Below are 13,990 nucleotides of genomic sequence, written 5' to 3'. Positions count from 1 at the left end.
AGGGACTTCTCGATTTTGTAGTCTGTATAGAAGGAACATTTACTGAAAGAAGTGGAATTAAATGGTTGTAAATAAAGCATTTGGATACTAAAATGCAATAGTTCTACCTAACATCACCTCTGAAATATGCTCGTGGCGAAAATGAGGATAACATGATTAATGGCATTTGTTTAAAAGGGACTGTAAACATAATGTTTTGTCCCCAACACCCACCCAAGCCATTGCTACTCAAACACAACAGAGGGACCGACCCTGTTCTTTAGCCATTTATTACTTTTCAGTTTTATCCCTATGAAAATCTCTGTATTTTGCCAGAAGCATGAAGCATCATTTTATTCACTTTGTCAAATGTTGCTATACTATAAGCATAGTTTAGAGATTTCCAGGCAGAAGCTGATCCAATTTAGTTATTGTTTATCACATTACATAATTGCATTCATTTTTAAAGCATGAGTTTTATAGACAGTTTTCCATTGTATTTTGCCTTCCCTTCTCAATCTTTTACCTAAGAAATGGGGTAGCGTGGTTGATAGTCTAAACAAGAAAAGAATCAGAAGTCATTTATGTTTACTCCATTGAGCCTTGACACTTTGATTATGAAAATACCCTTTATGCTGTTTTCTGTGATCTTTTACAATTATGGCTTCTATTAGTTTCATGAAAGCACTTGCTCTTTTTTTTTTCCCATGCATAGGCAAAACAAAGGCTAGTTATTGCATGTCAAATGAATGGATGTTGCTGTATGTGGGAAGTGTTTCTGACTATAGAGAGTGTTTCTGGCTATGGGAAGGCTTCTTTCCAGACTGTGCTTTCCACCGGAGTACCTTGAGGCTGCAGTGTTGTTATTGTGATCCATATCACATATGGATTAGTGTAAGGTAATACTGGCAGCTTTAGAGGAAAAGGAAGAACTTGGACAAACCCCAGGAATCCTTTCTTAGGGAGGACTTTAAGCCAAATTCCAATTCCTGCTCCCTTCCCCCCTCAAAGCTGCTGGGACTTCTACCATAATAAGCAAAGAAAATTCTTGTCCTGAAGCATCAGTAAGCTTCCTTTCATTGGATGCTACCATTTACTATTGCTATTTTGTGTTTTAATTGACATGCTCTAGGTTTCGTGTAAATAACACAGAAACCATGGACAAAGGCTGCAGCAGGACATTGTCATACTTAATAGTGATGGTTCTACATGAAAATTTTCACTACAGAAGCCATGGAGACGCTATCCAAGCCAGCACCTGGAAAGCTGAGGCATGGTTTACACATATCGGTGTATAATTCTTCTAAGTCTTACAGTAATAATCAGACACACTTACTTCTGGGACCTTGGTCTTTGTGGAACTTGCAAGATTGTTGAGGATAGGATGGAATGTAGGAAAAGATACACTGACACTCAGAACCTGGTTCCTGTGTTTGTGTATTCTGCTTTCAAGAGACTTTTTCTCAGTAACCTAAATTTGCTTTGATCCTTTTTCCTTTCCCTTTCAGCTCTGGCAAAACCATAAGGCAAATCTTAATCTCCGTGTGTACATAACAGATTAGTGAGGGAAGGGGGTTTTACCCTTGAAGAATGCCTTCTCATATCAAGGAGTTTTCAGTATGAATACATATAATTGCACAACCTTTTTTTTTCTTTTGATTTCAGGTGAAACTTAGCTGAACTGCACAGATGTAAGTATGTAAATAAAATACATGGAATATTATTGATCCTACACATTTGACTGATTTTTACTTTGAAAGTAGGACAGGTATTTTCAGATTTCAGGACAGGTCTTTCCTTATTGAATAATTCTTTGTATTTTGGTGTATTAAACAGAGAACTTGTTCATTGTATAGCATAATACCAGCTCTGAAACAAGAGCCTGGAAGTAGAAAAAGTGTACATTTACTCAATCAGAAAGGAGCATGGTATGTTTATGTGCCTCCATATAATGTATTTGCTGCCTCAGTTGTCTGATGTAGCCTAGTAAAATAGCCCCTTCTATGGATAGCGAAGTATGAAGCCAAACGTGAGAAGTCTACAGAATGTTTAACCTTATTGGGATTTGGATCAAATGTATGCTTTCCTACAGGCTTTAGCTGCCTTTTGACCAGACTGTGCAAGTGCTCGAGGTGTAGACTTATGTTTTGGAAAGAAAAATGAGCTGCTGCAGAGTTGGTTTTCAGACAGTGTCTTGCTGGATAGACATCTTACAGTGTGTTTAATGCTGGAGAAGTAATATCTTCTCACTTTTTTGATTAATGAAAAGGGAATTATACCAGCTACCTTACTAGCAGCCTGCTAAAGCTTGCTAATGCTCACTAGAGTGCTGTGAAGAAAAATGTGTGTTTATAAACAGTGTGTCATTTAACATTTTTATTGTCTGTGATTTAGTAGAAAGTATATGACAAAAGGATACGGTATGTTTTTAACTCAGCAGTGACTCAGACATAGTGGTGATCATAGTGTGTGGTTTGTTGTGGGTATTTTTTTAGTGGTATTTGCATGGGTAGGACTGGTTTATTATTTCTATATGTTGACTTGGTACACCTGATATTTAGACAGAGTTGCTGTCTCTATATGTGCATGTTTCTGCATAAGGCTGGGGACAGTATTGATTGCTGTGGTGCTGACACCATCAATGAAGCTTGTGGGTCTGGTTCTCTGCTCTGAGATCATCTCCAAATCTGCTGTTACCATCCTCCGTCATAGTCCTGCCAGCAAGGGTATTCACCCAACTACATTATTCATGCCATGGAATAGTTCTTCAGGAGAAGCTGTTGGTGACTTTCACATATCTTCAGAAATTCTTTGCTCTGAAAAGAAAGAAAGAGAAGCTGAAGTGTTGGAAGGAGTTACGTATCTGAGCTGCCCATAGCAGGACAGACATATATTGAGTGTTTAGTTCAGAAGAGCATCCAGAACACTGGCTCTGTATACCATCAAACCAAACACCATGAGCCACAATGCCATTCTTTATGCACCATTGTATAGTTAGGACCTGTCATGAAAGATCAGAAGCTGGTGTCTATCGCCTTTTACACATGTATAAGTCACGAGCAGTTCTGCTGACGTTGCTATGACATGAGAGGTGACTGGAAAATATCTGTTAGTAATAGTCAAATTGAATTTCACATGGAAGGAGAGTGGGTGCTACTGTACCACAGATTTCACGGAGTTATGATGCAATCTGACCAGTACCGCAACATTGTTCAGAGTGTTTCATCTCTGAAGTAACTCTGCCAAGACCAATTGAGATAACAAAAGTGGGAGCGTTTCTCAGTCTGGTCAGATGAAAATTGTCATGGAAGCGAAAGTGGTGGCCAGCAAGCCAAGTTACATTCTTAGTGGTTTAAAAGTCAGAAGGTTTTGCTCACCATTTGTTGTTGAGGTTGTGTGATGATTTTTCCTTTTGCTAATGCTGTGCAATTTTGAAGCAATAGCTTTGCTTTGTAAGTCCAACACTACAGTTTTAATTGACTCTATGTGATTTGGGATGGAATGACAAACCTCGCATCACTGATTGTTGATGCAAACACAGTGCAGAAACATCCTGGAAGTCTAAAGGTGAATGAGTTTCCACAGTGGCTTAGTGATTCAGTCCAAAGCAGAGGAGTGGCCATCCTACCATTAACTAACACCACTTTGTTGCCTAAGCAGTACAGATGCTTTTAGAGCCCAGAGACTCTGGGTAGAGCTTTCGCATTAGCTTCAGCCTCTGAAGGATTCAAACCTAAAGAGTCTGTGTTTAATCTCTGCTGAAAATCAGGTGAGCCTGTTCTTTGGTCTCTTGTGAGTAAAGTGAAAGCTTCTTTATTCCAGGAAAGTAATGGTGATGGTCTATGTTTAGAAAAGCCTAACAGAGGTGGTTGCTTGAGTGGGAGGAGTAAGGACAGCTGCGTAACCTGCAGGAAACTGCAGGAAAGCAGTCTGTTTCAGAAGTGAGGGGATGAGTCTCAAAATTCTTGTTTATTTCTTTGTTCATTTCTGTTAGCTTTTGAGTGAAGACAAGGGTTAATTAGACAGCAAATACCCTCAGGAAGCACAATGCAAAAAATATTTCAGAAGGCTGATTCACCACAATATTTCTGTGAAATTCAGGTCATACACTTTTCTGTTCTATGTTCTTGTATGTGAAAATGCATGAGAAATCAGGTCTATCCATCCCCTGGCTTTGCACAGCCTTCAGTGACATTTTAAGAGAGAGGAAAAAAATCAGCTCTTAGCAGAGCTAAATCCCTTAGAGAAGCTAAACAGTGGGTTTGACTTCTACAGTCCAGCTTTTCAAATATAGTACACAGTTTTGTATTGTGTGAAGTGATACAAAGATGAAAGAGTCTTCTTAGCTTTTATTGCAAGACACTGAACAGACGACTCTCCAGACAGGAAATGTATAGGAAATTCTTGTTTGTTCTGATTCTGCCTTAGTAGGTTAGCAAGCAGTTTCATTTGGCTGCATAGTAATCTTTTGGATTGGTCTTTGTGTTTGGTTTGACCAAGATGTATATATGCTTCCACAGAGAATTTCAACATGCGGCTCCTGGTACACAGAAGACTTGAGATAATGAGTTGTTTGCTGAATATTTTGGTTGTTTTTTCTCTGCATTAATTGGTTTTATGCAGACTTACTGAATGTATGGAGAGGAGTGGGAAAGAGTACATGTTTAATAAGATTAATTATGTTTGCATATTCAGTAGAAAATAGCTTACAACATGTGGTGTCTTTTGGTTTTCTTAGAAAAGGTTTAACAGCAGTGAGTACTGCGCTTCAAAATGTGTCTTTTGAAAATGAGTTTTATTTGGTGCTCAGCTTGTTGTTTTAAATAAAAACTCCTTGCATGTTCTGGTGAATATTTACAGATGAGGAAGGGAGTCAAAGCAGCCACATGAGAGTGCTGGATATATTAAAGTGGGAAAAAATTAGTTAACCTGAGCTGGAAAACTCCGGAGCTAGCATCCTTGTTATTGCAAACTAGGGCATTGGCTCCATGCCATCTCAAAGTGTGTCTGTCGCAAGCTCAGTCTGTGGAGCAATACTCACCTATTCCTTGAAAGGCTTTTAAATAAACAGCTGACTGCCACAGAGCATTTGAAAGCTAGAGGTTATGGATCTTCGTAACAAACAACAAACTGTAGGCCAAACTTGTCTCTCTAAGGTGCCTTCATTTCCTGCCAGTGACACTTAACTAAATTGTTCCACGGCTAGTTTTGTTTAAAGTCTTCTTTCGGCAAGCTTTGTCAGGTTTCAGGATCTCTGGATTTGAACATTCAGGATCTCTGTGTTTGAACATTACTCCAAGGGACATGTCAGATACAACAATAGTCTCCCTGGAGTTCATCCCTGAACTCGTATTTTGCTGGCACAGAAAGAATGTTTATAAACTCATGATTGGGATATCCTTCCATCATGCCATCAGCAAAAGGAAAAATAATCACTTCTTTGCTGTTTTTTGTTTAGTTGCTGCTTGTTGACAAATTGGCTGGATGCTAATCTTTCAGCTATTTGGGAGAGGGTGTTCCATGGCATTTACAGGCTATTGTGTGGGGCTGGGGTCTAGCACACCAGATTTCTTTTAGGTACATTCTGCTTTCTTGTAGTGCTTAAGAAAAAAGAAGCACCTTTTTCTCTTCCTTTCTGCCCCTCAGCAAAGCTTTGGGCAACTATCTTCAGAACAATTTAGTGCTTTCCACACACAGCCTAGTAAAATTTTCATGCACATGATTTGTGTTAAGGAAGACAGTGGAGCATCCATAATCCCATCATGAGAATTCATCAGCCACTGATAGGGTAGGATTTTTACAGTGCTGTGCAAATTCAAAACATACTGTGTTATTTTATATTGTTACGTTATTTAATATGACATTAAATAATGCACAGCATGAAATGTTTACTCTCCATCTTTAATCATAAAACTTTCAGTGCTAAAACAAAAATAGAATTGAGATAGCCTGTATCTACCCTATCAACAACTAATTGCCTGCACTTACTGATGATCATGCTCTTCTGCCTGTGTATATATAAGAACAACAAGGCTCTAATGCAGTAATTTATTTTTTCAACCATCCTGGCCATTAAAACCAGTCTTTGTTGCCAGAGTAGGTTAGATGGGACGACACAAAGTCCATGCTCTTCTTTTTGTTAGAGTGACAATGCCAAGTATTCCCCTGTAGAGAAGATGAATAGAGCCATAAAGAAAATGGCAGCTTCACTATTGCTTTCTAATCATTCTACACAATCCAGTAGAAAATTAAGACCACTGCTGAATTCCTGAATGTGGTTAAGGAAAGTAACAATCTCTGTACAGTTCTGTGGGAAACAGGAATTATATCTGTGCAGTAGTGTAGGTTTCCCTCTTAACTAGGGTCTATGAGGTTTGCAAAAACAAATAGCTTGTTAATTAAAGTAGAGAACAAATATGGAAAAATCTAGCTTGGGGATTTTTTTCCTGCAGAGAAGAGCACTGAAATTATTGTGAATGCTTAGAGGCAACATCGGTCACTTTAGGAGCAGTTAGAAAAGACTTCTAACTAGTCACATAGTATTTTGTCTACTAAATTTATACATACCTTATGTGTGTTATGCTATCACTGTAAAAATGCAGCAAAATGAAAAGATACTTTAAAAATCATCTAAAGATGGGAAGATTATACAAGATTTATTGAATTCCCACCTTTATGATAATTTTAAAGCCTCTATTTGGGTAGATATTTAAAAAGAATAGATAAGTTAATTCCTTAATACTTAAAGAAATGTGTCTTTTTTTTTTTTTTTACTTTTAGAAGTTCATCAGGATAGGGGTTGGCCAAGTTCTAAGTCTAGCTTGTTACATGTTTGCTTTTCAGCTCATAGTTACTAGAAAATTGTGGTAAAACAGTAACAGACAGACAGGGCCAGACGTGAGCTCAACACTAATGTATATTGTTTCCGTATCCTTAGGGACGTGAAGCCATTTGGGAAGGCTTTCAAGAGGAAGCCCTAGCAAACTGCTCTGAATTGATACAAGCATCTCTAAGAAAAAGAGCAAGGCCTGGAGGACCTGTGATAGGGAGCAACTCTTTTGAGATACCTGCATTAAATCTCAGCCGTGCTTTTCTCCCAGCTGCTACAGAGCAGAAGATTCGCAGACATGTCCATAGCACTCAAGCAAGTCTTTAATAAAGATAAGACTTTCCGCCCGAAACGCAAGTTTGAGCCTGGAACCCAGAGGTTTGAACTTCACAAACGAGCGCAGGCCTCTCTGAACTCAGGCGTGGACTTGAAAGCAGCTGTGCAGTTGCCCAACGGAGAAGACCAAAATGACTGGGTGGCTGTCCATGTTGTTGACTTCTTCAACAGGATCAACCTCATTTATGGAACTATCTGTGAGTTCTGCACAGAGAGGACCTGCCCGGTGATGTCTGGAGGCCCTAAGTATGAGTACCGGTGGCAGGATGACATGAAGTACAAGAAGCCCACAGCATTGCCAGCACCCCAATATATGAATCTTCTCATGGACTGGATTGAGTTGCAAATCAACAATGAGGATATATTTCCTACAAGAGTAGGTAAGTGTGAGGAAGAAGTCCTAAAACATAAACTGGCTTTCGTTCTATGTGCTAAGCATGTTCTCTTCCCACCCTCATTTTTAGGGGTGATGAAATTCAAGGCTTTAAACAGCAGGCAGGGAGGAGGTGGGTGTCTTGCAGGAATAGTGTGAAATACATGAAATACTAACTGTGACTGCTAGATATGGTGGGGTTTGTTAGCATAAAATTCTTTCATTCTAGCCATTTGTCCCTGATAAGCCTCCCAGGTTAATCACTAAAAGTGGTCAGCATTGCATTGTTGTCTTGTTGAAAGCTTGCATTTCAAGTTTGCATTGCTTTGGACTTTACTTGACCCCTTAGCAGATACAGAATGGGTAGAAAGCAAAGCTTAATTAGAGTGGTATCCTCCCTTGGAAGTGTGTACAGCTATATGCAGTACATGGCAGTGGAGAATCAGGAATGCAGTGAACTCTGCCCTCCCACCCTCTCTTGACGTCCCATCCAAAACTGACGAATTGGGAAGTGAATTATTCTTCAAATTACTGTTTCTAAGACTGTATATAACTAACAAGCTTTGCTGTGGTTTAACCAGACAGCCCAGACGAGAGATGTGTTAAGGACAACACAACTTTCCTAATGTAATACTATAGTAATTTTTCCTGAAGACTGGGGCAAGTAGGTGTAAGTGTCTTTGCTGGAATAGAATCACAGAATCACACAGAATCACAGAATAGTAGGGGTTGGAAGGGACCTCTGTGGGTCATCTAGTCCAACCCTCCTGCTGAAGCAGGGTCACCTACAGCAGGCTGCACAGGACCTTGTCCAGGCAGGTCTTGAATATCTCCAGAGAAGGAGACTCCACAGCCTCTCTGGGCAGCCTGTTCCAGTGCTCCGTCACCCTCAGAGGGAAGAAGTTCTTCCTCATGTTCAGACGGAACTTCCTGTGCCTCAGTTTGTGCCCATTGCCCCTTGTCCTGTCACTGGGCACCACTGAAAAGAGCTTGGCCCCATCCTCCTGACACCCACCCTTCAGATATTTATAAGCATTTATTAGGTCCCCTCGCAGCCTTCTCTTCTTCAGGCTGAACAAGCCCAGCTCCCTCAGCCTCTCCTCGTAGGGGAGATGTTCCAGTCCCCTCACCATCCTTGTAGCCCTCCGCTGGACTCTCTCCAGTAGCTCCTCATCTTTCTTGAACTGGGGAGCCCAGAACTGGACACAGTACTCCAGATGGGGCCTCACCAGGGCAGTGTAGAGGGGAAGGAGAACCTCCCTCGTCCTGCTGGCCACACTCTTCTTGATGCACCCCAGGATCCCATTGGCTTTCTTGGCAGCCAGGACACACTGCTGGCTCATGGTTAACCTGTCATCCACCAGGACACCCAGGTCCCTCTCTGCAGAGCTGCTCTCCAGCAGGTCCACCCCAAGCCTGTACTGGTGCATGGGGTTGTTCCTCCCCAGGTGCAGGACCCTGCACTTGCCTTTGTTGAACCTCATCAGGTTCCTCTCTGCCCAACTTTCCAGCCTATCCAGGTCACGCTGAATGGCAGCACAGCCTTCTGGTGTGTCTACCACACCTCCCAGTTTGGTGTCATCAGCAAACTTGCTGAGGGTACATTCTAACTCTTCATCCAGGTCGTTGATGAAGAAATTAAACAAGACTGGGCCCAGTACTGACCCCTGGGGGACACCACTTGTTACCAGCCTCCAACTAGACTCAGCGCCGCTGATGACAACCCTCTGAGTTCTGCCATTCAGCCAGTTCTCTATCCACTTCACCAACCACTCATCCAGCCCACGCTTCCTCAGCTTCCCTAGGAGGACATCATGGGAGACTGTGTCGAAAGCCTTGCTGAAGTCAAGGTAGACAACATCCACGGCTCTCCCTTCGTCTACCCAGCCAGTCATGTCATCGTAGAAAGCTATCAGATTGGTCAGGCATGATTTCCCTTTGGTGAATCCATGCTGACTACTCCTGATAACCTTCTTTTCTTCCACTTGCTTGATGATGGCCTCCAGGATAAGCTGCTCCATCACTTTTCCCGGGATGGAGGTGAGGCTGACCGGCCTGTAGTTCCCTGGGTCCTCCTTCTTGCCCTTTTTGAAGATTGGAGTGACACTGGCCTTTCTCCAGTCATTGGGCACCTCTCCTGTCCTCCAGGACCTCTCAAAGATGATGGAGAGTGGCTCAGCAATGACATCCGCCAGCTCCCTCAGCACTCGTGGGTGCATTCCATCGGGGCCCATGGATTTGTGGACATCCAGATCACTTAAGCGATCCCTCACACAGTCCTCCTCGACCAAGGGAAAGTCGTCCTCTTTGTAGGCTTCTTCTCTTACCTCCGGGGCCTGGGATTCCTGAGGGCCAGTCTTAGCACTGAAGACTGAAGCAAAGAAGGCATTCATTAGCTCTGCCTTCTCCGCATCCTCCGTCACCAGGACACCCGCCTCATTCAGCAGCGGCCCCACGTTGTCCCTAGCCTTCCTTTTGCTGCTGATGTAGTTGAAGAAGGCCTTCTTGTTGTTTTTGACATCCCTTGCCAGCTTCAATTCCAGGTGAGCCTTGGCCTTCCTCGTCGCATCCCTGCATGCTCTCACCACGTTTCTGTACTCTTCCCAAGTGGCCTGTCCCTCTTTCCACATTCCATGGACCTTTCTCTTCTGCCTGATCTCCGCTAGAAGCTCCTTTTTTAACCATGCAGGTCTCCTGCCTCCTTTGCTAAATTTCTTTCTCAGGGGGATGCATTGCTCCTGTGCATGGAAGAAGTGTTGTTTAAAGAGTGACCAGCACTCATGGACCCCCCTGCCTTCGAGAGCCCTGTCCCACGGGATTCCTCCCAGTAGCTCCTTGAAGAGGGCAAAGTCAGCCCTCCTGAGGTCCAGGGTTTTGATCCTGCTTATCGCCCTGCTTCCTCCACGCAGGATCCTGAACTCGACCATTTCATGGTCACTGCAGCCGAGTCTACCTCCGACCTTCACATCCTCCACCAGTCCCTCCTTGTTTGTTAACACGAGGTCCACGAGACAATAGTTCCCTCTGGATGAGGAGAACTTCGCAGAAAGGTGCATTGTGTAGTGTAGGCAGCCTAAATCTTTAGCTGTGGCTGCAGGTAATAAAAAAAGACGGGATGTCATACCTTAGACATGTCAATGTACTTGTGGAATTTTTAGCAATTTTAGTTAATGAGTTCTGATTCACTTCTTGCAAGTGGGAAAGATGGGAGCTTGCTGTAAGAAATGTGAGATGTTATATGTAAGTAATTGGTCCAGATGAGTAACAAACAAGCAGAATGCTTATATATTAAAATGAGTTCAATCAAGTATTTTGCATTTTTTTTGCAGCTAGGGCTTGCTGCTAATTGGTAGATGATACATCAAAAGGCTGTGTCTGTCAGTATTTCCTGACCTTTGGAACACCTTATTCTTGGCCTTGACAGCTATTTGTCTGGACAAACTTGGGGTTTGTTTCCCAGTTCCTATCACTTTTCTACATTAATAAGTAGAAAGTAGGTAGTAAGTATGTCTGGACTTTTCCAGCACAGCAAGAAGGAGGAGGATTACAAAGGAAGCAGGACCATATATTTTGTGTATTGGAAAATGAGTTTGGTTCCTCAAGCATTTGTTGATGTATGTTTCTGCAGGATGAATGATTTTTGGCATTGAGGGTGGGTTGAAGGTGCAATGAAGTATGAGATTTTGCTTCCATTGGTATTTCTGCAGGCTTTTATTATACCAAGTTTCCATCTTGGAGTATTCCAGTATTACTCGGTGCTCTTGCAGTTTGCATAAGCAGAAAATGTGATCTGTCTGCAAGCACGGGGAGCAGGTAACACACTGGCATGATGATGGGCTTTACTGAACCCACAAATAATCTGTAATGTAGAATTTTTCAGCTCTAGGTATTCCCCTCCTATGTTTGTGGTACGGTACATTTGGAGGAACCTTTGTCCTGAATGCTTACCTGTTGTAAGCATAAAATGGAATCAATGAACACTCTCAGTCTACTGTTTTTCTCCTCCCAGCATTTCCTGCTGTTGCAGATTAAATCAAATGTGAAGAAACTGAGGAAAAGGCAAAGACCTTGTGGTCTCTAGTATGGGGCTGAACTCTGATACAAATCAGAGCAGGAATGCTTGATGTCTGTGAAAAATCTTCCTTTCACTCTGGATTGAGCTAATGGAAGGAGAAGAGTCTGCTTAAGCCCTCATGCAGTGGTGGACTATGCCATGGTGGTGTTACAGACTGAGATGACTGGACAGTGCTATAAAGAGATTTTATAGACACCTTTTGGAGCATTAATCCATAGAGCAGCACCTCCATCTGTATGCCGCTCTCCCCTCCTCTTGAGCCTTTGTTGCAGATACCATAGCGGCCACCTGCACACTTCTCATTATCTTCTTAATTCACCAATTTGTGGTATGAATTGGTCGAATTGCTTGGGAGGTCTTAGATCTTACAGTTCAGAAGCAGATGCACACCGCATTGAATCTGGCATTCTGGGTAGCTCTTCTCTCAGCAGGTCCCTACTTAGGCACCCACAATGGTCAAAGGGAAGTCGGGGTCTGTTCCTGAGTAAGTTGCTTTTCGTTCAACGGAATATTTCTGATTTATTTGCACATCAAACCCCTATCAGTAAAATCGAGATGATAATACCTGCCAGCCTGTAGGAATACTGCTTATAAAGCTGTTGAATGAAATGCAGTCACTCAGCATGTCAGCGGGTATATTGTTACATGTTTTGCTGGTCACAATTGATCAGAGAGAGGAGCTTTGTTACTGTTGGGTACTGTTCACACCTGTTCTGCAGCAGCTTTTGGTTAGGTGCATCATAGGCTTAGTAAGAATGCAAACCTCTGTTGTCATTCAGATAAATTAATGATGGTGAAAATGATGATCATTCATTCTTCAAAGCAGTTGAAGTAGATCTTGAAAAATTACATAATTAGATGTGAAATCAAAACAGGCATAGGTATGTCCTTACTGATAGTACCACGGTTTTAAAGCACTGGCTGGTTGTAACTTCAAGAGATTAGTTTATTACTTGAGTCTTTGTAGCATATGGTCTGCAGAGAGTTTTTTGTTCTGGAGAAAGTGTATGTCCAGTGGGTGGGATGTGTGCTTGCCTTTCCATTAGCAAATGAGTTTGGTGAAGAGATCCAGTGCAGGATTCATAGGAGCTGTCCACAGAAACTTGAGCACATTTTTCTCAGCTTAATTGTATTAAACTTGTCTTCTCTCATTTGACATATCTCATGCAAACTATCTAAAAAATAATATCAAGAACTGTCATTAAGCACAGCTTCCATTGGGGAGCTACTTTCAAGGAAAATCATTTCAGGATCGGGATAGCCAGGCTTGATGGGCTCTTTTTTTTGTGTTGTTGTTCCTCTGCGGTTTAAATAAACCACAAATACAGTGGAGTTATAAATTGTTATGAATGTTATATTTAACCCTCTCAGTGTTTACACTGGCAAGATGACTTCTGGCCCCTTGCCCTACTGCTTTTATCTCTGTGCTTTTCGGTAAACTGGCTGAAGAAGTCATTTGGCGCAGAAAGCAGTAGATCCTTGGGACAGCTGCAGCTTTTGGTGAACTGCAGTTGTCAGCTTTCACCATACGTGTTTGGGCAGTATCAAAAAAGGAGCTAAGAAAGCAAGCAGCTCTCTATGGCTGTGCTGCCTTCAGGCTCTGATTCCCAAACACCACAAATTCAGTTGCCTTAGGTTTTTTCCTCCTTCTCGTTTCAGCCTTTAAACTAGGAGCAGTTCTGTCTTGTTTGGATTTTCAGTGAATGGAATGCTTTTTTCTGTTGTAAGAGCTGCCTGGAGAGACATCTAGATATTTGAGGCCACAGGGGATTATTTCATTTATTCTAATCTGACCTCCATCATAACACAGGCCAGAGAATGTCACCACATGACTCCTCCATCAGGTCCATAATTTGAAATGAGAAGACAGACAGAAGACAGAGAGTTCTGCCGAAATAAACAAGAACATTAACTTCTTTCCTCACTTGACGTAATGAAAAACTTTTCCCAATGAGGAAAATAAAGCAGTTGAGAGGAGGCACAGAGTTTGTGCTGTCTCCATCCTTAAGGGTTTTCAAGACCAGGCTGGACAAAGCCCTGAGCAACCTGATCTGATCCGATGCCTATATAAAGCAGAAGGCTGGGATGCAGACCTCCCAATATCTGTGCCAGCCTAAATTATCCCATGATTCTTAATTCTAATTTCAGCACTGACAGGCTGCTTCAGGTACAAGAACTATACTGACCGGAAACCGATTAAAGAGTTTAAGAAGCTGCAATTTGGCATTCCATGGAAGTACAAAATCACTTTTAAGCTATGAGAGTTTTTGTAGAGGAGGATTTCAAAGGTTATTAAGTTACTGTAATCAAATAGCCTGGTTATGGCTGATCAAAATGAAAAGATACTTTTAAAATGTTTAAAGCCTAGGACTTTGGCTGAAAAATTAATGCATCTTTA

The 13,990-nt window shown here is 42.0% G+C and overlaps 1 protein-coding gene across 1 annotated transcript in view; it reads left to right on the top strand.

Annotated features, from left to right (window-relative positions):
- The window catches only part of MOB3B (MOB kinase activator 3B), a 104,282-nt gene that overhangs the window by 31,179 nt on the left and 59,113 nt on the right, over window positions 1-13,990 (top strand). The window contains exons 3-4 of the mRNA XM_075411034.1: window positions 1,645-1,670; window positions 6,917-7,524. Coding sequence (XP_075267149.1) covers window positions 7,107-7,524 — 418 coding nt within the window. The 5' untranslated portion in view covers window positions 1,645-1,670; window positions 6,917-7,106. The remainder of the gene's footprint in view (window positions 1-1,644; window positions 1,671-6,916; window positions 7,525-13,990) is intronic.

Source organism: Opisthocomus hoazin, chromosome Z (assembly GCF_030867145.1).
Source record: "Opisthocomus hoazin isolate bOpiHoa1 chromosome Z, bOpiHoa1.hap1, whole genome shotgun sequence".
Classification (NCBI taxonomy): Eukaryota; Metazoa; Chordata; class Aves; order Opisthocomiformes; family Opisthocomidae; genus Opisthocomus; species Opisthocomus hoazin.
This window is presented reverse-complemented; position numbering and strand designations above follow the sequence as displayed.